The sequence below is a fragment of the Chelmon rostratus genome, chromosome 9 (assembly GCF_017976325.1).
Source record: "Chelmon rostratus isolate fCheRos1 chromosome 9, fCheRos1.pri, whole genome shotgun sequence".
NCBI lineage: Eukaryota > Metazoa > Chordata > Actinopteri > Chaetodontiformes > Chaetodontidae > Chelmon > Chelmon rostratus.
The window spans coordinates 708,629-731,459 of record NC_055666.1 but is presented as its reverse complement, the minus strand read 5'-3'; the positions used below and the strand labels follow the sequence as shown (position 1 = coordinate 731,459).

The window sequence follows — 22,831 nt, the reverse complement described above, 5'->3', positions numbered from 1 at the left end:
CTGCGTTTACCTTCAACTCATGTGTTACTAACAGTAATTACAAAGTAGGTTATTTTCTTGCAGTTACATAGGCAGACATGGATTTGCTAGTAACAACAGGAAATTCAATAATTCTGAACTCAGTCATGGCCAGACATCCTACTATTCATTGAGAGAGGCCTAAATTCTGATTTGACTCAGACACCACTGTACAAGGACACTTGGACCAACTACTTTGCAGTATTTTGCCAGTAAGATCACTATTGCAAAACACGAGCAAGAGTATTACAGTGTATCCAGGATGTTTATTCTCTTCAATTCTAATGTAGAATTTGGTTGTGGTTCAGGATGCCCTTGCCTGATACCCCTCCATAGCTCTTTATTTTTTCAGATACTTTGTTTTCTTATCTGGGGATATAAGCCTAATTCCTCTCAAAGCCCCCCTTTTACCATGTGGTGAAATTGTATGGTACTACTATAAAGGTGCTTCCCGTTTGTGTGTTTTTATCTGTATTAACTGTGTTACAGTACCCCCTTTGCAATGCTTTTACAAACACTAAAACCATTACAAACACCAACCCGCACAGGCTTAACTGTACTACATTAGGTGTGCCCTATTCAATCATTTCACACATGAAAGTTTGTATTATTATGTTCACATTTTATCTAAAAATATTGCTCACTGTTTGTATTTGCTGTATTTCTATAGTTCCACTTTGTGTCAATTCTACACATGGCATCCATTAACACACCTGTGCGCGCACACGCACACACACACATGCAAACCTACACATACAAAGGCATCATCCCAGACACTCCGTCAAGATATTTAATCAGTCACTTCAGTGGTGGGCTATGATTTCCTGGAACCCAAGTAGAAACGAGAGACCACTGTCAGCACTTCTCTTTCTTTTACAACCTCACCATTATGCAGATAAAATGTGTCTTGCATGGAGCATTTAATCATTTTATCTCTCTTGGACACTTATTTAATAGGTTGAGTATTGACATCACCTCAACACATTCCTCTCCTGGGCCAGCAGAGGGAGCCTTACCTGACCTGTCCTTTGCCATAAACAGCACTTTCCATTTGGCCTTTCTGTTTTCTAAAACGTTTAATGCATTTAGGAGTTTAAACATAAGACAGTCATCAGTTCCAGGCACTCTCAATCTGTATCTCCTTAATTCTCCTTGTATCACTATACTTGCATACTCTACTCTACTGGTCAGCCCCACGGTGCAAAGGTAGATCCACTCTTAAAATGAACCATTATTTTCCAATTTCTAAAATCTTTCCACTTATAGATCCTTCAAACTCTGGGTAACAAGCAGCTATGTGCTTATCTATACTATAACTGTATTACCATGCCACTGCTGCAGTACATTGCAAAAAATAAAATCCCGAACAAATCAAAGCTAATTTTTTCTAAATGCTAGTCCATATCATAAATGAGCTTATCATGTAGACAGCACAGGTAGCCACGGGAAATTCATTTGTTCGATTCTACAGAAGTTAGTTACCACTGAGCTTTATGGCTCTACCAACTACCTGGATGCATTAGTTGCCAGATAGCAGGGGGAGGACGTAGGCCTTACTCAAAACTCTGGGGAGCGTAACTAACTTTTCATTGTACCTTAACTCCTTTACTGCATTGTCATCCACTCCCCTGCGTGACTGTCCCAGCCCCACTCAGGTCCACCTCAGGCCTATTCTTGCCTCTCACAACCATGCACTGGCTAATTTGGATCCGAACTAACGTGTTAAAACATCAAACTCACACAACAACAAAAGCAAAATAACCAATTGAGGGAGTGATAAATCAGTTACTCCTTGTTCTGCAAGGTGCTCTCCGTTGGAAAAGGGCTATCTGATGGCAAGGTAGAAAAAATATTACCAATGTATTGTACACTTAAACTGATATTGCTTTTGTTGGTGTGCAATACATTGATAATATTCGATAAGTATATCAACCGTGTACCGTGCTTAGCTTCCGCACCAGTGCTCCTGTGTGCTTGTACAAACTGGGGGTGTGTCGACCACTATCTACTGTAGGTAATGTACTGACATGAAATGGGTTAGATTATTTTTTTAGATTTGAGTAGAAGATGAGACAATGTATCATATAGTTTAAGCGCTCAGTGATCTGGACCTAGATGTTTTTCAGATGTCTTTACTATATCTCAACACCTTATCAATTTGCCCATTAATCATATTCTAATCGTTCTATCTGACTTTTTTAATCAGGAAGAGGACCATGGCAGAGCACAACATCCAGATTCTGATCTGACCTCTTGATACTTGTTATCTTTGGGCCACAGACTGACAACTGGTCCTCTGTCCATCATCTTCAAAATGTCTGACATGTTGATATACTTGTCCAGCTCAATGACTTTCTCCATCCACTGGATCTTCGTCATACCATGGTCTGAAAAAAGTACAATGTTCAGCTGGTTCACCATGTTCTTCTCCTGCAAGAAAATCACAAGCAACAGATGGGATGATAATAAGCTGCTTGACAAGAAAAGCAGTAAATGTAATTGTAATAAGAATAGCACTGATATTAACTAACTTTGATTTTGCTGTTGAGTGTCTGCATGGCAAGATCCAGTTGTCGCACAGCTGATCTGACCTGATGAGAGTCTGGACCGAAGTGATGGCCCTCCACGTCTATTTTCTCATAATATATTGCTGCCATGCCAGCTTGTCCTGACCTGCACACACACACACACACACACACACACACACACACACACACACACACACACACACACACACACAGTGTGAGCTACAGTGCCATGCAAATGTCTGGTATACATTTCTGTTACTGTGAATAGTTAATGGAGTAAAGGATGACCTGATTTACAAATGTCATTAAGTTAAAAAAGCAGGATTGATTTTCTATTTCCATCTTTACAGTTTCAAAATTTGAAAAAAGTTTGGACACCCAGCATGTTCACTCCCTAGTATCACCCCCCTGGCAAGCATCATAGCTTGTAAATGCTTTCTGTAGCCTGCTAAGAGTCTTTGAATTCTTGGTCCTTGCAAAGGTTTCTTATTCTGTGAGATTATTGGGCTCACTTGCATACACTCTGCTATTTTGAGGTCTTTCCACAGATGTTCAATGATGTTTGGGTCAGGGGACTGTGAGGGTCAAACTGACATTGGCAGTGGGCACAATCAACTAACGGATCTTAAAGAAATTTGCACTGTTTTTAATAATCATTTTGTTGGCTCTGGTCATCTTTTTGATAACATTTTAGTAATCTGAATCATGACATTGAACCAAAGGCTACACCACAGGGTACCATTCTTTAAGCTTCAGTATACCTGTCTTCAGTCTTAGGGATGTTACCGATACTCTTCTTACAATCAATAAATCAACTGGTGCTGATAATTTGGACACTCATTTTCTGAAACTGCTGAGTGCAGAACTCATATCCTTAATCTGTGTGTAAACTGTCTCTAAACTGTATCATTGTCTGTCGTTGTTTTGTTTTGCATCTCGACACCATTGTGAATGACGATACCTGCTCAGCTGGCTTTCAATGTGAAATAAAGGTTGAATGAATGAATGAAAAACCTTCAGCTTGCACCTCTTGATGTAGTCCATTTTGGATTTTTGTGTGTTTAGGATCAGTATCCTTTTGTAGAGGCCATCCTCTTTCCATCTTCAGTCTTTTTACAGAAAGCGTGGTGCTTAATTGCAGAATTTGCTGATATTTAATTGAATCCATTCTTCCCTCTATCAGTGAAATGCTCCCTGTGCCACTGGCTGCAACACAAGCTCAAAGCAGGACTGATCCACCCTGTGCTTAACAGTTGGAGAAATGTTCTTTTCATGTTCTTTTTTCTCCAAATGTACCTTTGCTCATTGGGGCCAACTACTAGTTCCAGTTTTAAGCCCTTGATGCCTGAATTTATTTAGAATTATATAAAAAAAATAATTCTTTGTGTTTTTGCTTTCAAATTGATCCTAAATTAAGAGGAGTTTGTTAAATTTTCTGTAGCACATACATTAGATATAAATTTAGGTATGATGCAAATTAGCGACAACAGGCGTTAATGCTTAAATGCAACAAAAATACTTTTTTTTTCAAAATTCATAAATGTGCATCACATCACAACCATTACATTGTAACAACAACACAACGGATGTTGTTTTCACTTCGACCGGTGTGTGTTGAATATGCACAAACCTGCATTAGAGGAATGCATGTGCGAATCAGCTGCAATGTGGATTAAAGCGGTTTGATGCGAATTCACGACAATCAGCGTTAAGGGGTAAAAGTCATGAAGTCCCAAGTGTCACACCCTCCACTTCTGCCCTCTCCTAGTGGCAATCCCTCTTCCCCTCCCCTCCTCTCTCTCCCTCTTTCTATCACACTCATCCTTAGGTGGGCGTGTGCAGGCTGGTGTGTGAGGCACGGACAGGTGTGGTGATCTGCTGATTGTCAACCCTACTCACCTGCAGCAGGGTGTGGTCTACTCAGCTCCATTGTTCTCCTTGCTGCCATAAATACCAGCTTCAGTCCATGGCTCGACGCCGGACCGTAAACTACCTCCATTTTGGACCACCCTGCTACCTTCTGCTAGATTCACCTCTGGTCTCCGAAGACTCTGCTGCTCTAAACCCTCTGTTTCAACTCCAGCCAAGCCTCATCTACTGCCACACCTGTCCGCTACCATCTGCCTCACCTCCAGCCTTCCCCTCAGTCTCCGTCAGTAACCCTTGTCTCTTGTTGGTCCTGTAAAATTAGTTTCGTAGCTTTAGTTTGTCCCTGGCTTAACTTGGTTCTAAGTCCTCTACGTTTAGTTGTGTTTTCTACATTTAGTGTTTTGTTGCCAGTCTTGTTTCCTGTTTATTAGGTTCCCGTCCTATAACTTTGCTATTTAGCCTAGTACTTGTTTGGTGTAATTATTGCTCTGGGTATCTGGTTAGTTGTAGCCCTCCACTGTACATATTATCACACTCGTGGGTTTTTGTATTTAAACTTATTGTAAAATAAACTCTGGTGTGCTGTGAACTTCGTCTGCGTTTGGGCCTCTGTCTGCGAACCGTGACAGTACGGTCCGGCCAAGATGAGCTCAGCAGATGAAGCGACCAGTGCTGCTAGAGCTTCTGGCTCCCCGGTTATGCAAGCTATGGCTAGCCATGGAGCTATGCTGGGTCGACACGATGAGTTGTTACGTTCATTAGCTGAGAGCAATAACCTGTTGATGAACCAAGTGTCTCTGCTTACTGATCAAGTGTCTTCGTTGTCTGCACAGCTAACCACCGCCATTGCTAATCCACAAATCTCTAATGCTACTGCCTTGCCTGCTACTCCTAACGCCAGTGTAGCTCCACTCCCAGTTGCCCGTGAACCATCCGCCCCCACACCAGAACGTTATGATGGTAATTTAGGATCTTGTCAGTCTTTTCTCACTCAGGTGTCACTAGTGTTTGAGCTCCAGCCATTGTCATATGCCACAGAGAGGTCTAGAATAGCATATCTAATTGGCTTACTGAAAGGACCTGCGAGAGACTGGGGTGCTGCAATCTGGGAGAAGCAGAATGCCTTGTGCCACTCTTATGCAGCCTTTGTGAATGAGATGAAGAAGGTTTTTGATCACCCTGTCCGAGGCAGAGAAGCTGGCTCTCGTCTTTCCCATCTGAGACAGGGGAGATTAAGTGTGGCAGAATACGCCGTGGGGTTTCGGACTCTCGCGGCGGAGAGTGGGTGGAATGATGCAGCCCTCCAAGAGACCTTCTATAGAGGACTGAATGAGGAGGTAAAGGATGAGCTGGCCACACGTGACGAGTCTGCAGACCTAGACGCCTTAATATCTCTCAGTATTCGTCTGGATAATCGAATCAGGGAACGGAGGAGAGAGCGAAGTCACCGGATCAGCATTCCGGCAGCCCCTCACTTGGTCCCAGGCTCAGGAACTCCAGTGACACCTCCACCTGCTGACTCAGAGGCGATGCAGATTGGCAGAGCACGACTGACCCCCCAGGAGAGGGAGCAGCGAAGGGCCGCCAACGCCTGCTTCTACTGTGGAGTCTCTGGACATTACTTGGTGGCCTGCCCTAAGAGGATGGCAAAAGAGCTGGCTCCCCGTTAACGGGAGGAGTTCGGGTGAGCCGCACAACCACTTCCTCCCTTCCACGTTTACTGCTAGATGCTACCATCTGTTGGCAATCCCATTCCACATCTATTAGTGTTTTGATTGACTCTGGGGCAGAGGAGAATTTTTTGGATGAACACTTAGCCAAACAGTTACAGATCCCACTTGAACCTCTGCCTAATCCTGTCACAGCCCGAGCCTTGAATGGTCTGCCATTAACTGTAATTCGTTTCCGTACTGCTCCAGTAAGTCTAGTCTTGGCCGGTAACCATCATGAACAACTCATCTTCCATATTCTTGACCATTCCAACCCCCCTGTAGTTCTTGGACACCCCTGGCTACAATTGCACAATCCCCAGATCGACTGGATCAAGAGCGAGATCACCTCTTGGAGTGTTGCATGCCACCCTCGCTGCCTGCACTCAGCTCTGACACCAGCTTCTGCAGAGCCTCGCCCTTCCTCGCCAGTGGATTTGTCTTCGGTTCCTGCAGAGTATCATGACCTGGCTCCTGTGTTTAGCAAAGAAGAGGCTATGTCGCTCCCTCCCCACCGACCTTATGATTGTGCAATTGATCTTCTTCCTGGTGCCGCATTACCCCGGAGCAGGTTATACAACTTGTCTCAACCAGAACAGTCTGCAATGGAGAACTACATCAGGGACTCGTTAGCTGCAGGTATTATCCGACCCTCTTCCTCACCGGTAGGGGCCGGATTTTTCTTTGTGGCTAAGCGAGACTCTTCACTCCGACCCTGTATAGACTTTCGAGGACTTAATGACATCACTGTGAAAAATACCTACCCCCTTCCGTTGATCAATTCGGCCTTCACCTCCCTGCATGGTGCTAACATCTTCACCAAACTCGACTTGCGCAATGCGTACCATCTTATCCGGATCCGGGAGGGTGATGAATGGAAGACGGCCTTCAACACACCACTGGGCCACTTTGAGTATCTGGTCATGCCTTTTGGTCTTACGAACGCTCCTGCAGTCTTCCAGAACCTCATGAATGATGTGCTCAGGGACATGATCAACAGGTTTGTCTTTGTCTATTTGGATGACATCCTCATTTATTCACGCTCTCCCGAGGAACATACCCGACATGTCCGTCTGGTTCTGGAGAGGCTCCTCAAGAACCGTCTGTACGTCAAAGCTGAGAAGTGCGAGTTCCATGCCACCACCACATCTTTCCTGGGCTACATCATCTCACAGGGGGAGATTCAGATGGATCCCCTGAAAGTGTCCGCGGTAAAGGATTGGCCAGTCCCTGAGACTAGAAAACAGCTGCAGCGATTCCTGGGCTTTGCCAATTTTTATCGTCGGTTCATTCGGGACTATAGTAAGGTTGCTGCCCCTTTAACCTCTCTGACCTCTGTCAACAGGGTTTTTGCCTGGTCCCCTGAAGCTGCTCAGGCCTTTCAGACTTTGAAGGATCGGTTCACGTCTGCCCCAATCCTGGTTCAACCTGATCCTAAGCGTCAGTTTGTCGTGGAGGTGGACGCCTCAGATACTGGCGTGGGAGCAGTGCTGTCTCAGCGGGCCTCCTGTGACAACAAACTTCATCCCTGTGCCTTCTTCTCACATCGTCTGTCCCAAGCAGAGCGGAATTATGATGTCGGAAACAGGGAGCTACTTGCTGTCAAGCTGGCTCTGGAAGAGTGGCGACACTGGTTGGAGGGGGCTGACCAGCCATTTGTGGTCTGGACAGACCACAAGAACCTGGAGTATGTACGTTCAGCAAAAAGATTGAACTCACGGCAGGCTCGGTGGACTTTGTTCTTTGGCCGTTTTAAGTTCACTCTGACGTACCGCCCTGGCTCCAGAAATTTGAAACCTGATGCCCTCTCCCGCCTGTACTCCAAGGAGGAGAAGTCTGGAGAAGCAGAGTCCATTCTGCCCAGGTCCTGTCTGGTGGCAGCCCTCACCTGGGCCATTGAGGACGTGGTTCGTCAAGCTCCAGACCAGTCAGACAATCCAGGTAATGGGCCATCTAATTCCCTGTTTGTGCCTTACTCCGTCCGATCTCAGGTTCTTCAGTGGGGCCACTCATCCCGGCTGATGTGTCATCCGGGGGTCAGCAGAACACTCAGGGTCCTGAAGCAAAGGTTTTGGTGGCACTCTATGAACAAGGATGTGAGGGAGTTCATTGCTGCGTGTCCTGTCTGTGCACGCCAAAAGACGTCCAATCAGCTGAGCTCTGGCCTACTGCAGCCCTTGCCAGTTCCCCGGCGCCCTTGGTCCCACCTCGCTGTGGATTTTGTTTCCGGATTGCCCCCGTCTGAAGGTAATACCACTATTCTTACAGTGGTCGATCGCTTCTCCAAGGCAGCTCACTTCATCGCCCTCCCTAAGCTGCCCACGGCTAAAGAGACAGCGGATGTGATGGTGAAGCAGGTTTTCAGGATTCATGGGTTACCTTTGGACATTGTCTCTGACCGTGGACCACAATTCACCTCTGAGGTATGGAAACATTTTTGTAAAGCTTTGGGAGCAACAGTCAGTTTAACCTCTGGTTTCCACCCTCAGTCCAATGGTCAGACAGAACGGGCCAATCAATCTTTGGAGACATACCTTCGATGTGTCACAGCAGACAATCCCACGGCATGGAGCAGTCAGTTGGTATGGGTCGAATATGCACACAACTCATTGGTGAACTCCTCTTCTGGCCTTTCACCTTTTCAATGCTCTCTTGGCTACCAACCTCCCCTTTTCCCAGCACAGGAACAGGAGATTGCAGTTCCCTCAGTTCAGGCGTTTGTGAAGAGGTGTGAGAGGACATGGAGGAGGGCTCGAGCAGCATTAATTCGTGCCAACCGGAGGATGGAGGAGCAAGCGAATCGGAGACGAGTTGTGGCTCCCACATATGCCCAGGGAGACAAGGTTTGGTTGCGAGCAAAGGATCTTCCCTTACGGGTGGAGTCTAAGAAGCTGGCACCCAGGTTCATTGGACCGTTCGTCGTGGAGAAGATCATCAACGCAAGCTCGGTGAGATTGAAACTCCCTGCCTCTATGAAGGTTCATCCCACCTTTCATGTTTCACAGCTCAAGCCTGTCAGGGAGAGTGTTCTGCCCCCCCCTGTCCGTCCCCCTCCACCTCCCAGGATGCTGGATGATGGCCCTGTGTACACTGTGCGGAGATTGTTGGATGTGCGCCGTCGTGGCAGAGGACTTCAGTTCTTGGTCGACTGGGAGGGCTATGGGCCCGAAGAACGGAGTTGGGTTCCACGACGACGGATCATGGATGCAACGCTGATCCAGGACCTTAGACGACGTCGTCCTGAACGGTTCCAACGTGCACCTGGAGGTGCACGTAGAGGGGGGGGTACTGTCACGCCCTCCACTTCTGCCCTCTCCTAGTGGCAATCCCTCTTCCCCTCCCCTCCTCTCTCTCCCTCTTTCTATCACACTCATCCTTAGGTGGGCGTGTGCAGGCTGGTGTGTGAGGCACGGACAGGTGTGGTGATCTGCTGATTGTCAACCCTACTCACCTGCAGCAGGGTGTGGTCTACTCAGCTCCATTGTTCTCCTTGCTGCCATAAATACCAGCTTCAGTCCATGGCTCGACGCCGGACCGTAAACTACCTCCATTTTGGACCACCCTGCTACCTTCTGCTAGATTCACCTCTGGTCTCCGAAGACTCTGCTGCTCTAAACCCTCTGTTTCAACTCCAGCCAAGCCTCATCTACTGCCACACCTGTCCGCTACCATCTGCCTCACCTCCAGCCTTCCCCTCAGTCTCCGTCAGTAACCCTTGTCTCTTGTTGGTCCTGTAAAATTAGTTTCGTAGCTTTAGTTTGTCCCTGGCTTAACTTGGTTCTAAGTCCTCTACGTTTAGTTGTGTTTTCTACATTTAGTGTTTTGTTGCCAGTCTTGTTTCCTGTTTATTAGGTTCCCGTCCTATAACTTTGCTATTTAGCCTAGTACTTGTTTGGTGTAATTATTGCTCTGGGTATCTGGTTAGTTGTAGCCCTCCACTGTACATATTATCACACTCGTGGGTTTTTGTATTTAAACTTATTGCAAAATAAACTCTGGTGAAAACTTAGTTGTGTGCTGTGAACTTCGTCTGCGTTTGGGCCTCTGTCTGCGAACTGTGACAACAAGACTTGTTCCCAAAATGCACCAGGCTTGTTTAGATGTTCTTTTACAAACTTCTGACATAGGGGTTTGTGGTGAAGACACAGGAAAGGTTTTCTTCTAATGACTTCTCGATGGAGGCCATATTTGTACAGGTGTTGCTGCACAGTAGAACAGGGCACCACCACTCAGAGTCTGTTGAATCTTCCTAAAGGTCTTTTGCAGTTGAACAGGGGTTTTGATTTGCCATTCGAGAACTCTTATAAGTGGTTCTCTCTGAACGTTGTCTTTCAGACCTAAACTTGACCCCCACCGCTGCTGATAACTACCATTTCTTAATTGCATCAATTACATTACAATAAATTGTCCTAAATTTCAGAGGCTGCTGACTGTTTTGGACAAGGTTTGAGAATTACTTTGGAGTTTTTGAAGTGCATTTATCTTTTACTTTTGTATGGTGCTCCTTTCCTTTTTGTCACTCTAAAATAAACAAAAACAATACAATAATTTTGCTTAAAAATAATATTTCACATTTCCACTGTAAGAGTGCCCCCTCACAACACTCATGGACTGGCCTCTTCTGTCGAACAGTCACATTTAGCTTGCAAAGATCTGGGGCTTATGGGAAACGTACTGTAACACTCACCCTGATTCTGATGAAGTACTTTGATAAAATGGTTCTCCAGAGCATCAAAAACAACATCCCTGCCAGCCTGGACCCTCACCAGTGTGCATTCAGAACCAACACATTCACAGAGGAGGCTGTCTCCTTCCCTCCACTCAGTCTTTACACACCTTGAAGATAACACCTGTATCAGAATGCTGTTTGTTGATTTAAGCTCAACATTAAATACAATGTCCCTCATGAAACTGAAACTTAGCAAACTTAGCACTCTAGACCTGAATGCCACACTCTGTAACTGTTTACTGGACTTCCTCACAAACAGACCCCAGTCAGTTTGGATTGGCAGTCACATTTTTTGATCTGCCAGATTACAAACAACGATGAGAATTCACATTAGGACAAAATTTACAGTTGTGCAGGATGGTGTACAGAAAATGACGTGTTTTGGATCTGTTGGTTCTGAATGTTTTCACTTTCATTACTGAAGCACATATTGGCTATGACAGAAATACACTGCTCTACATCGGCAAAGCCAAGGAGCTGATCATTGATTATAGAAAAAAGGCGGAAGGGACACACGCCTCTGTTTCCATCTGTGGAGCTGAGGTGGAGCAGGTGAACAGTTTTAGGTTCCTGGGAATCAGCACGTCATAGTCATCTCACATCTCCATCCTGGTTAAGAAAGCTGAAAGCTGTATTTCTTAACAAAACTTAAAAAGCTAAATCCCCATGACAAGTTTTAATCAACTTTTGCAGATAAGTGATAGAAAGCATCCTGCTGACTGTAAATTTTAAGAATTGGTATGGTTTGTGCAGTCCCAGGACAGGAGGACTCTGCAGCAGTGTGTAGAACAGCCCAGAACGTCATTGGTACCCATCTGTCAAGCATCAGCAATAAGGGGAGGTGCCTGCGCAGTGCCCAGAGAACAGTAAAAGGCAATATTCAACCCAGAAACCTCCTGTTCAATATAAACACTGCACAAGTATCCACTGTCGTACCATCAGAAAATAGGGCAGCTTCTTTCCTCAGGCTGTAAGGCTTCTCAACTTACCCTCAGCACTTACCTTGCGGGGCAGCTGAGAGATCTAAGATCTCTTAATGTGATCTTTATGGTATGTTCACAACAGTCGAACAATTAGCATCCTATGACAAGCTACGGACGGGCATGGTTTAGATGCTAAAATGTGCGCACACCATTGTCTGTTGCTTTTGTGCATATCCTGTCTGTGGCGTTAAATTTAGACTCAGAGGTGTGTTAAGGTAGACAGGCTTGTGAACCTTATACCCCATGAGCTGAATATCTGGCCTTGTTCACATAAAATGACATTGTGAGTCTTGCAGGGTGTATATGTGTGAGTGTTGTGCCAGTTACTTAGTAATGGGGTGACAATGAAATTAATCTGTGGCAGCCCACACATTAGCGGGAAATGCTAAATTCCAGAGCACCCTCTCTGAAAAGACCAGTAACCAAAAGCATCTCTGGTGCTGCCACTGGGCTAAAAGAAAGTAATGGATGAGAGGACATCACAGGGTACATGACAGGTGCTGCACATTGTGTTGTTACCTTAGAACATTCAGAGCATTCACTATGGAGTCTGTGAGGTTTTTTTCTGATGGGTTGTAGACGTATTCCTCACAGAATGATGGACGGACACCCAGAATTTCCACCTCACAGCCTGAAGACACACACACACACACACACACACACACACACACACACACACACAGAGAGAGACACAAAAAAAAATACTGCATCATTTACACACAATTGTCATGACCCGTGCCATGCACGTCAGTTTTTTGTTAAGTTTCTCATTGTGTGTTGTCTTTGCCTGGTTTTTGTCACATCCTGTTTTATTTTGAAGGTTCATGTTATGTGTCTTGGTTTACTTTACTTTCTTGTGATTGTCTGATTGTTTCCACCTGTGTGTCATTAGGGATCCCTCCTTGTGTATTTAAGTCTGTGTCTTCCCCCCAGTCTTTGTCGGGTCGTTGTCTGCGCTAGCTTGTTGTCTTGTCCCCTAGCCGTCTGCCACTACCACAGCCACAGTCACAGTCATAGCCATAGCCCCCTTAATAAGTGTTTTCCTTGGTTTGTCTTGTTCATGTCTGTGCCATGTGAGTGTTTCCTTGTATTGTCGCTAGTCCTGCCACGTTTTGTGTTAGAGTTTCTTGTGTTGTCTTAGTTTTGTCCCCAGCTCCGTTGTCTCTTGTGTTCATGTGTGTTCATTCCCTGTGTTGTTTCATTGTTGTGTGACTCCTTTTCCCATAGTGTGTCTTTAGTCATAGTTCCCCGAGTTTTGTTTTTTGTTGTATTAACTTTGTGTTTAATAAATTTGCGTATATTTGAATCTACGTCCCCGTTGTGTCTGCATCTGGGTTCCCTCATAGTTTCCCTAAGTTCCCACTTCTTGACAACAATATTTAGGATTATATCACAAATAGGAGCACACAGGCCAATTCTTTCCCCACCTTTAAACTTTATTAAAGACAGACTTTGTCCAAATTTACACAGGACCCAGCTTGATTTTCTGACGCCCTGTCACGGACCAGATTCTGACTGGATCAGGTTCAAATCATGTTTTACTGCCTTATTGTCAAGTCTTAACTGTATCACTTTTATCTTTAAAAATATATTCTAAGTCTCAGAGGAAGAGCCTGAAATGAGTGCCAGAGTCCAAAAGAGTTGAGTCCAGGGAGCTTTATTCTCTTTACAGATCACAAAGCTTGAGTCTGCAGAACAAACTAAAATTCACTGTGGAAACCTCAGCTTTTATACTATTGTCGGGGCGTGGATACGTGGTCAAGCCATGTCCCCTACTCCCTTTATACGTTAATGGTGTTTCATCAGCTGTTGTTTTTCCCTTGGCATCCCTGGCTTGTGTATCTATTGGAAGCTGGTGGTTTCAAGACACCCCCTATGTGTGAGCTATCGTACTTTTGGTGTTTTTATTGGTGTCTGGGCAGTCCCTGGGTCGTTTTTTAAAAATAGAACAAAACAGAGGGCAAAGCAATACAGAGAAACCAGAAAGCACCCTGACAGAAAAATGACTCATTAAGTAAACAAAGATATGACTTACAGATATGACTCACTAGGTAAATAGAGATAAATTAAAAGTAAAAGCAGTAAAATTAACTTTACTGCTTAGAAAAATTCTGGCCCTTGGGCAAGTGCAGTTGAGGGCCCCTGTACTAGACCATGAATGTCTGCATCAATTTCAGCACAATAGTACAAAAAGGGGGTTGGGAATGTGTACAGTTACTAATGTCAAAGTCCAGAAATTTCAGAAAAAGTATGTATGTCAAGTGATTAGAATGCTGTTTTTGTGTGTGTTTCTCTCTAAATTTAGCTTCTGTTCCAAGCAAAGCAAGGCAAAAGGCAGATGCTGATGTTGTGTAGAAAAGCTTTAAAAATGCCAGTCAGCTTGCCTTACAGTCTGAAATATGCACCCATACATGCAGATAGCTTCGGTTGAGTCTTGAGGTTAACAATGTGTGAGCTCACCAGGCCAGTAGTACATGAAGACATTCTTTCCCAGCTTTTGCAGGGTGACCCATAACGGCTCTGATCCATCCCACCAAAGAGGCAACCGGCTGTCAGGGTTGGTCCCAATCAGAAACTCCTTCTTGGAGGCTGCATCCCACATGTAGTTTCCAGTCATCTGATGAACATCACAGTGACGGCCTGACAATAATCAACATAAATAACAAAAAATAGTACAGTCAATAGCAAATATCCAAAGTCCCTATTCCACTGTGGCACAGCATTAATTGTTGTCCAAAAACTATTAAAACCACATAAATTAGCCAGGCCTTTGTAGTGGGTGACATTTTCCTTCATTACCCTAAACACACACTGTACACTGTAGTTTTTTAGGAAATTACTGAGCCTTTATTAGACATTAAACTATATGTGTGTGAGCTGTTTGCAGTCAGGATATGGAAGTCTAAACGCAACCACATGTTGGTACAGATCTAAAGCAAAACATTTATGTGTGTGTGTGGTGTGTGTGTGTGTGTGTGTGTTGTTGTGTGTGTGTGTGTGTGTGTGTGTGTGTTTGTGTGTGTGTGTGTGTGTGTGTGTGTGTGTGTGTGTGTGTGTGTGTGTGCGTGTTTCCAGCCAGTGATTCTTTGGACAGGAGAATGTGTGCCATCAAAACACACACATAGCACATCATCAGGGGCAGACTCCAAAGCTCACATCCCATTGGCCAGGATGGTTTGTTGTTTTTAAGGCTTAATAAGATTCATGCAACACACAAGCATGAATCTCACAGACACACACATGCAACCCCCAACCAGCGAAATCTCAAATTATCCGTCATCATCTTCAGTCTTAAGGTCGTTAAAGTGTGTTACTGTATGTTTTTCCAGAGACTCTGAGCTTCTGTGTCACTGTTCTGTTTTTTCCTTTCCATCAAGTCATACCTTTTGAGACACATTAGTTCAATCCTATGTCTCCAATCCAAATGCTTCTATCCATTTGGATATTTGCATCTGAGGGGAATTATTTTTCTGAAAAGTTAATTTTTGCAAACTTTCATCAAGATCAGGGCCAGATAGCACATTTCTTAATCCTGATGTTGGCTTCACAGTGGAGAGAGTTAGTTTCAAAACTGCTTTAATTTGAACATTTAGATAGAAGAGACCAGAGAAGCTACACAACTTACAATGTCACCAAGTAACCACACTGACCTTAACACAAGTTACATAAGGATGTAATTCGGCCCAAATGACGATGCCTGAATCTTCATAGTACATTCAAGGTTCAAAGTTAAGTTTTATTCTTAATATACAATACATGATTCCACAATGATATACAGTTGTAGCCCCCTCCATGCTACACACACACAAATAACTACAAACAAACATTGAAATTAGGATAGATTAAAACATAAAATAGGCAGTTAAATACAGCAGTTTATTTTAAAAAGTGGTACTAGGAATAAAAAGGAAAACAAAATTATTTTTGCATAGAAAATAAAAAGGTGCTGATATACATATAAGCACTGTATAGGCCTGTATATGCATGTACAGTGTATATAGTAGGGAGAAAACATGTAGAGAATGTGCAATATCAGTGTAACACAGTTATAATGCAAATAAAAAACTTTATAGTGGGAATGAGGATAGTGCAAAAGCCAGCAAAACAGAAAGTTCCATGCTGCATGCAGTAATTATTCACAGCAACATGTCACAACTTGGCAAAATAAATAAAACATACAGAGTTTTTTTTTTACAAGCTGTGGAAAGTACAGACGAATGGTACAGTCAAAATGACGACACAAGTAGAGGAGAGCAGACGGCATTGACAGCTAAACAAAACCCTGTAGTTATTTTGATAATCACCAACTGGCCCCAAATTTTATCAGATGCAGTCAGTACTGAGTTGAAGTTCAGGTTCAGTATTAATCAGATGGACTGTGTCATGACCCGTGCCATGCACGCCGGTTTTGTTTAGTTTTCCTCTTGATGTTTTGCCTTATTCAGTTTGTAAGTGTTCATTGTAGTGTTCTTTGTTCATGTTCGTTTCTCTGTTCTACTCTGTGTATTCCTAATGTCTTCTAGTCATGCCATGTTTTATGTGCTTGAGTCTTGTCTTAGTCCATAGTCATGCCATGTTTTATGTAAGAGTTTTTGTATTGTCTTAGTCTGTACCCTTGCCCTGTCTTGTTTGTATTTTGTTAAGTTCCCCATTGTGTCTTGTCTTTGCCTGGTTTTGGTTACTTCCTGTTTTATTTTGAAGGTTCATGTTATGTGTCCTTTTGTTACTTTACTTCCTGTGTTTTCCCTCCCGTGTGATTGTCTGATCATTTCCACCTGTGCGTCATTAGTGTTTTCCCCTAGTGCATTTAAGTCCGTGTCTTCCCTTTGTCCTTGTCGGGTCGTCGTCTGAGATACCAAAGTCATAGTCCAAGTCTGTGTTATTGTTATAGTTCAAGCCATAGTCCATAGGCCATAGTAAGTGTTTGTCGTGTGATTTCTTTGTCTTGTCAGTGTCGTGCTTCAGGTAATTGTCTTCTTGGTTTGTCTTTGTCTTTCATTGCCACAGTTCCTGTAAGTTTGTTTCTTGTCTTTGTTCATGTCCATGCCCTGCTTAATGTAAGTGATCCTCCGTCTTTTGTGTTTGCGTCACCTAGATGTTTGCATTTCCCTTCCCATAGTCAAAGTCATAGTTTTCATAGAGTGTTTCGTTGTGTCCTCCTTGTCCATGTCTGTGCCTCAGTTCATGTCTGTGCTTTTCCCTTAGATTGTCTGTGCATTGTTCCCGGTTAGTGTTCGTTTAGTTGTTATATCTGTGGTCTAGTTTTGTTGTTTTGTTTTCGCTAGATATAGCCGATTTTCAGTTCTGTTTGTTCCTTGGTTGTGTTTTATTTAATAGTAGTGTTATTTTCCTCCTCGTTTTCAGGAGTGAATTTTGTTTCTGCTTTTTGTTAAGTCCAAGTGCTTAGTTTCTTCCTCCTACGGGAGCGTTCTCTGTTTATTATTCTACTCATTGACAATTTGTTCATAGTCTTGTTTTTGGCTTCAGTTCTGTCCCGTTTTGTGTTAGCCAGTTGCTTATGTTGTCTTAGTCTTTCTCCTGCTCCTAAGTTTGCGTGATCTGTGTGTATTCAATGTTTCCCTGTGTTGCCTTTGTTGTGTGTTTAGCCCTTAGAGTGTGTGTTAATTATCGTTCCCATAGTTGTGTCTTTAGTTGTGATTAATAAATTTATTAATTTAAATCTAGTGCATCCCTTGGTTTGTCTGTGTTCATATCCTTCCTTGTCGTGAGTGGTTTTCCTAGTCTTGTCTTTGTTCATGTCCTTGCCACGTTTCATGTTATCTAGTCTTGTCTTTACCATAGTCAACGTCCCCTTTGTTTGTCTGCACCTGGGTTCAACCCTTAGTTTCCCCTCATAGTTCCCCTCATAGATCCCCCTAAGTCCCCACCTCCCTGACAGAACGACCCTACCAGTATGAACCCAGCAGACATAAACTTCACCACAGACTCTGAGTTTGACTCAGATCTTGACGACCTCCTGGGTGTCCAATACTGGGGACCTCCGCTGGTCCTCACAGAATCCTCCTCGGGGATGAACCGCCCGCCCCAGATCCTGTACCGGGCAGACCCCCTCTACAGCTCTGACGAGGACTATATCCCAGGTGCCTGTTTCTGGGGATTTCCGCTGGACCCCGATCCTCCTGCACGGAGGAAGCGGAGATCCAGACGACCGAAGGTGTCGGCTAGCCAGCCTGCTAGCCTCCTGTCGTCACCAGTGCCACCCCCAGCGACCAAGCCAGCACCTGCACGGAGAAAGCGGAGACTCCGACGACCGAAGGTGTCGGCTAGCCAGCCTGCTAGCCTCTCGTCACCTCCTGTGCCCGAGCTGCTTCCAGTCTCCAAGCTGCCACCAGTTCCACTGCCCAAGCTGCCACCAGTGCCCAAGCTATCCTCGCCTCAAGTGCCCAAGTTAACCATGCCGCCGCCGCCGCCAGTTCCAGAGCCGCCAACGCCAGAGCCGTTGCTGCCGCCGCCGTCTGAGCTGGTGCTGCCACCAGAGCCACTGCTGCCGCCAGAGCCACCGTCGCTGCTGCTGTTGCTGCCGTCGCCTCCTGAACCTGAGCTGCCGCTGCTGTTGCCGCCGCCGCCTCCTGAACCTGAGCTGCCGCTGCTGTTGCCACCGCCGCCTCCTGAACCTGAGCTGCCGTTGCTGTTGCCGCCGCCGCCTCCTGACCTCGAGCTGATGCCGCTGCTGTCGCCTCCTGGGCTGCCGCCGCTGCCGCCTCCTGGGCTGCCGCCGCCTCCTGCCCTCGAGCTGCTGCTGCCGCCGCCACCTCCTGACCTCGAGCTGTTGCCGCCGCCGCCTCCTGACCTCGAGCTGCTGCTGCCGCCGCCTCCTCAGCCTGAGCTGCCGCTGCTGTTGCCGCCGCCGCCTCCTGACTTCGAGCTGCTGCTGCTGCCGCTGCTTTCTGAACCGGAGCTGCAGCGACCACCTCGACCAGGATTACAGTCCTCGCCGCCGGCCCCCTGTTCTGCTGCCTTGTTGCCGGCCCCCTGTCCTGCTGCCTTGTTGCCGGCTCCCTGTCCTGTTGCCTCGACGCCAGCCTCCTGCCATGCTGTCCTGCTGCCGGCCTTCTGTCCTGCGGCCTCATCGCCAGCTTCCAGCCGTGTTGGTCGCCGCTGGCCTCAACGAAGGTTTCGACCTCGCCGCTGGCCTCAACGGAGGTTCCGCCCTCGCCGCCGGCCTCCAGAGGGGTTCCGCCCTCGCCGCCGGCCTCCAGAGGGGTTCCGCCCTCGCCGCCGGCCTCCAGAGGGGTTCCGCCCTCGCCGCCGGCCTCAACGGAGGTTCTGCCCTCACCGCCGGCCTCCGGAGGGGTTCCGCCCTCGCCGCCGGCCTCCGGAGGGGTTCCGCCCTCGCCGCCGGCCTCCGGAGGGGTCTCGCCCTCGCCGCCGGCCTCCAGAGGGGTTCCGCCCTCGCTGCTGGCCTCCAGAAAGATTATCGGATAGAAAGAGTCGGATTTGGACTCTTGAACCTTTGTGTTAACCTGAACTCTGAGTTTCCCCTCCCCCCACCCTGTTGGACTTTTGAACTCTTTGGACTATACCTTAGCCTGGACTTTAAGTCCCTCCTCCGGATCCCCCTCCACCCTCCCTGCTTGATTTGGACTTTTGGACTCTTGTTTTTGTTTCAAGTTGGGACATCTGGAATCTGTCCCTTAAGGGGGGGGGGGGGGGGGCTCTGTCATGACCCGTGCCATGCACGCCGGTTTTGTTTAGTTTTCCTCTTGATGTTTTGCCTTATTCAGTTTGTAAGTGTTCATTGTAGTGTTCTTTGTTCATGTTCGTTTCTCTGTTCTACTCTGTGTATTCCTAATCTTTAGGGCATTCAATCGTTCTCAACTGGACCTCGTCAGTTTGTCTTAGAAGACGTTTCGCCTCTCATCCGAGCAGGCTTCATCAGTTCGTACGCAACCAGACTAGATAGGACAGCTCTAGTCCAATGCAATGGTGTTAGGTTCAAGTATGTATCCCCTGAGTGAGACCAACCCACAAAAAACAAGAATGGTATCACTCTATTGTGAGGCAAACGATCCCCCCATTAAGGCGGGGTGGGGTGCAACCCTTTGGTGTCAACGACAGTTGTTAGCCTTGTTAGTGTCCCATTGTTGTCATTGGGAGGCTCCTGGAGCCATGTGTGAATGGCTTTGTTGTTTGTTTTCAGAGGCTAAATCTTTGAATCTCTTAGGGAGAGATGAAAGGACAGCATTGTATGTGGGAGAAAGGTGGTGTCTTAGACCTCCCCCTCTGTTCAGAGATGGTTTTTCAACCTTGACATAGATGGCTTCTCTTACTCCTCTTTCAAACCATCTGTCTTCTCTGTCCAGAATATGCACATTTTTATCCTCAAAGGAGTGTGCTTCCTCCTTGAGATGCAGGTAAACAGCTGAGTCCAGCCCTGAAGAGTTAGCCCTTCTGTGTTGTGCCATGCGTCTGCTCAGTGGCTGTTTGGTTTCCCCAATATACAAGTCTGTGCATTCCTTACTGCACTGGACTGCATACACCAGATTGTTTTTCTGAGTGTGAGGTGTCCGGTCTTTGGGGTGCACCAGCCTTTGTCTGAGAGTGTTCCCAGGTTTGAAATGTACCGGGATGTTGTGTTTGTTAAAGATACGCCTGAGCTTCTCTGATACACCAGACACATATGGAATGACGATGTTATGTCGTCTGTCCCTCTTTTCTTCCTCTGTCACCCTGTTCTTTCTGGAAGCAGCTGAACTTTTCACAAAGGACCAGCTGGGATAACCACATGTTTTGAGGGCCCCCCTCAGGTGTTTGTGTTCCTTGTCCCTTACCTGTTGGCTGGTTGGAACATTATCAGCTCTGTGTTGCAGAGTTCTGATAACACCTAGTTTGTGTTCCAGTGGGTGATGTGAGTCAAAAAGGAGGTACTGGTCTGTGTGAGTAGGTTTTCTGTAAACCCCAGAAGACAGATGGTTTGAAAAGAGGAGTAAGAGAAGCCATCTCTGAACAGAGGGGGAGGTCTAAGACACCACCTTTCTCCCACATACAATGCTGTCCTTTCATCTCTCCCTAAGAGATTCAAAGATTTAGCCTCTGAAAACAAACAACAAAGCCATTCACACATGGCTCCAGGAGCCTCCCAATGACAACAATGGGACACTAACGAGGCTAACGACTGTCGTTGACACCAAAGGGTTGCACCCCACCCCGCCTTAATGGGGGGATCGTTTGCCTCACAATAGAGTGATACCATTCTTGTTTTTTGTGGGTTGGTCTCACTCAGGGGATACATACTTGAACCTAACACCATTGCATTGGACTAGAGCTGTCCTATCTAGTCTGGTTGCGTACGAACTGATGAAGCCTGCTCGGATGAGAGGCGAAACGTCTTCTAAGACAAACTGACGAGGTCCAGTTGCGAACGATTGAATGCCCTAAAGCTTACAATGACCTGGATGAATGAGAATATTCACAGGCGTGTATTCCTAATGTCTTCTAGTCATGCCATGTTTTGTGTGCTTGAGTCTTGTCTTAGTCCATAGTCATGCCATGTTTTATGTAAGAGTTTTTGTATTGTCTTAGTCTGTACCCTTGCCCTGTCTTGTTTGTATTTTGTTAAGTTCCCCATTGTGTCTTGTCTTTGCCTGGTTTTGGTTACTTCCTGTTTTATTTTGAAGGTTCATGTTATGTGTCCTTTTGTTGCTTTACTTCCTGTGTTTTCCCTCCCGTGTGATTGTCTGATCGCTTCCACCTGTGCGTCATTAGTGTTTTCCCCTAGTGCATTTAAGTCTGTGTCTTCCCTTTGTCCTTGTCGGGTCGTCGTCTGAGATACCAAAGTCATAGTCCAAGTCTGTGTTATTGTTATAGTTCAAGCCATAGTCCATAGTAAGTGTTTGTCGTGTGATTTCTTTGTCTTGTCAGTGTCGTGCTTCAGGTAATTGTCTTCTTGGTTTGTCTTTGTCTTTCATTGCAACAGTTCCTGTAAGTTTGTTTCTTGTCTTGTTCTTGTCTTTGTTCATGTCCATGCCCTGCTTAATGTAAGTGATCCTCCGTCTTTTGTGTTTGCGTCACCTAGATGTTTGCATTTCCCTTCCCATAGTCAAAGCCATAGTTTTCATAGAGTGTTTCGTTGTGTCCTCCTTGTCCATGTCTGTGCCTCAGTTCATGTCTGTGTTTTTCCCTTAGATTGTCTGTGCATTGTTCCCGGTTAGTGTTCGTTTAGTTGTTATCTGTGGTCTAGTTTTGTTTTGTTTTCGCTAGATATAGCCGATTTTCAGTTCTGTTTGTTCCTTGGTTGTGTTTTATTTAATAGTAGTGTTATTTTCCTCGTTTTCAGGAGTGAATTTTGTTTCTGCTTTTTGTTAAGTCCAAGTGCTTAGTTTCTTCCTCCTACGGGAGCGTTCTGTTTATTATTCTACTCATTGACAATTTGTTCATAGTCTTGTTTTTGGCTTCAGTTCTGTCCTGTTTTGTGTTAGCCAGTTGCTTATGTTGTCTTAGTCTTTCTCCTGCTCCTAAGTTTGCGTGATCTGTGTGTATTCAATGTTTCCCTGTGTTGCCTTTGTTGTGTGTTTAGCCCTTAGAGTGTGTGTTAATTATCGTTCCCATAGTTGTGTCTTTAGTTGTGATTAATAAATTTATTAATTTAAATCTAGTGCATCCCTTGGTTTGTCTGTGTTCATATCCTTCCTTGTCGTGAGTGGTTTTCCTAGTCTTGTCTTTGTTCATGTCCTTGCCACGTTTCATGTTATCTAGTCTTGTCTTTACCATAGTCTACGCCCCCTTTGTTTGTCTGCACCTGGGTTCAACCCTTGGTTTCCCCTCATAGATCCCCCTAAGTCCCCACCTCCCTGACAGACTGTGTTAGTAAAGCATCATAAGGTTTGTTTTTTTTTTTTTCATCAGACCACAGCGTCACAGTTCTGCCTCTGTCCGCTACTCCTGAGCTTTAGGGTAGGGGTGCACAGCGGTATTGAGTGTATGAGCGGTGTCGGCTTCTCCATCTGCTATTTTGGTTTCTGTGTGTGCTGCAGT

The 22,831-nt window shown here is 45.6% G+C and overlaps 1 protein-coding gene across 1 annotated transcript in view; it reads right to left on the bottom strand.

Moving 5' to 3' along the window:
* enpp6 (ectonucleotide pyrophosphatase/phosphodiesterase 6) overlaps positions 1 to 22,831 on the bottom strand; it is a 32,276-nt gene that overhangs the window by 4,881 nt on the left and 4,564 nt on the right. The window contains exons 2-5 of the mRNA XM_041943918.1: positions 14,297 to 14,476; positions 12,356 to 12,467; positions 2,550 to 2,691; positions 2,269 to 2,448 (exon numbers count right to left, since the gene is read on the bottom strand). Of these exons, the coding sequence (XP_041799852.1) occupies positions 2,269 to 2,448; positions 2,550 to 2,691; positions 12,356 to 12,467; positions 14,297 to 14,476 (614 nt within the window). The remainder of the gene's footprint in view (positions 1 to 2,268; positions 2,449 to 2,549; positions 2,692 to 12,355; positions 12,468 to 14,296; positions 14,477 to 22,831) is intronic.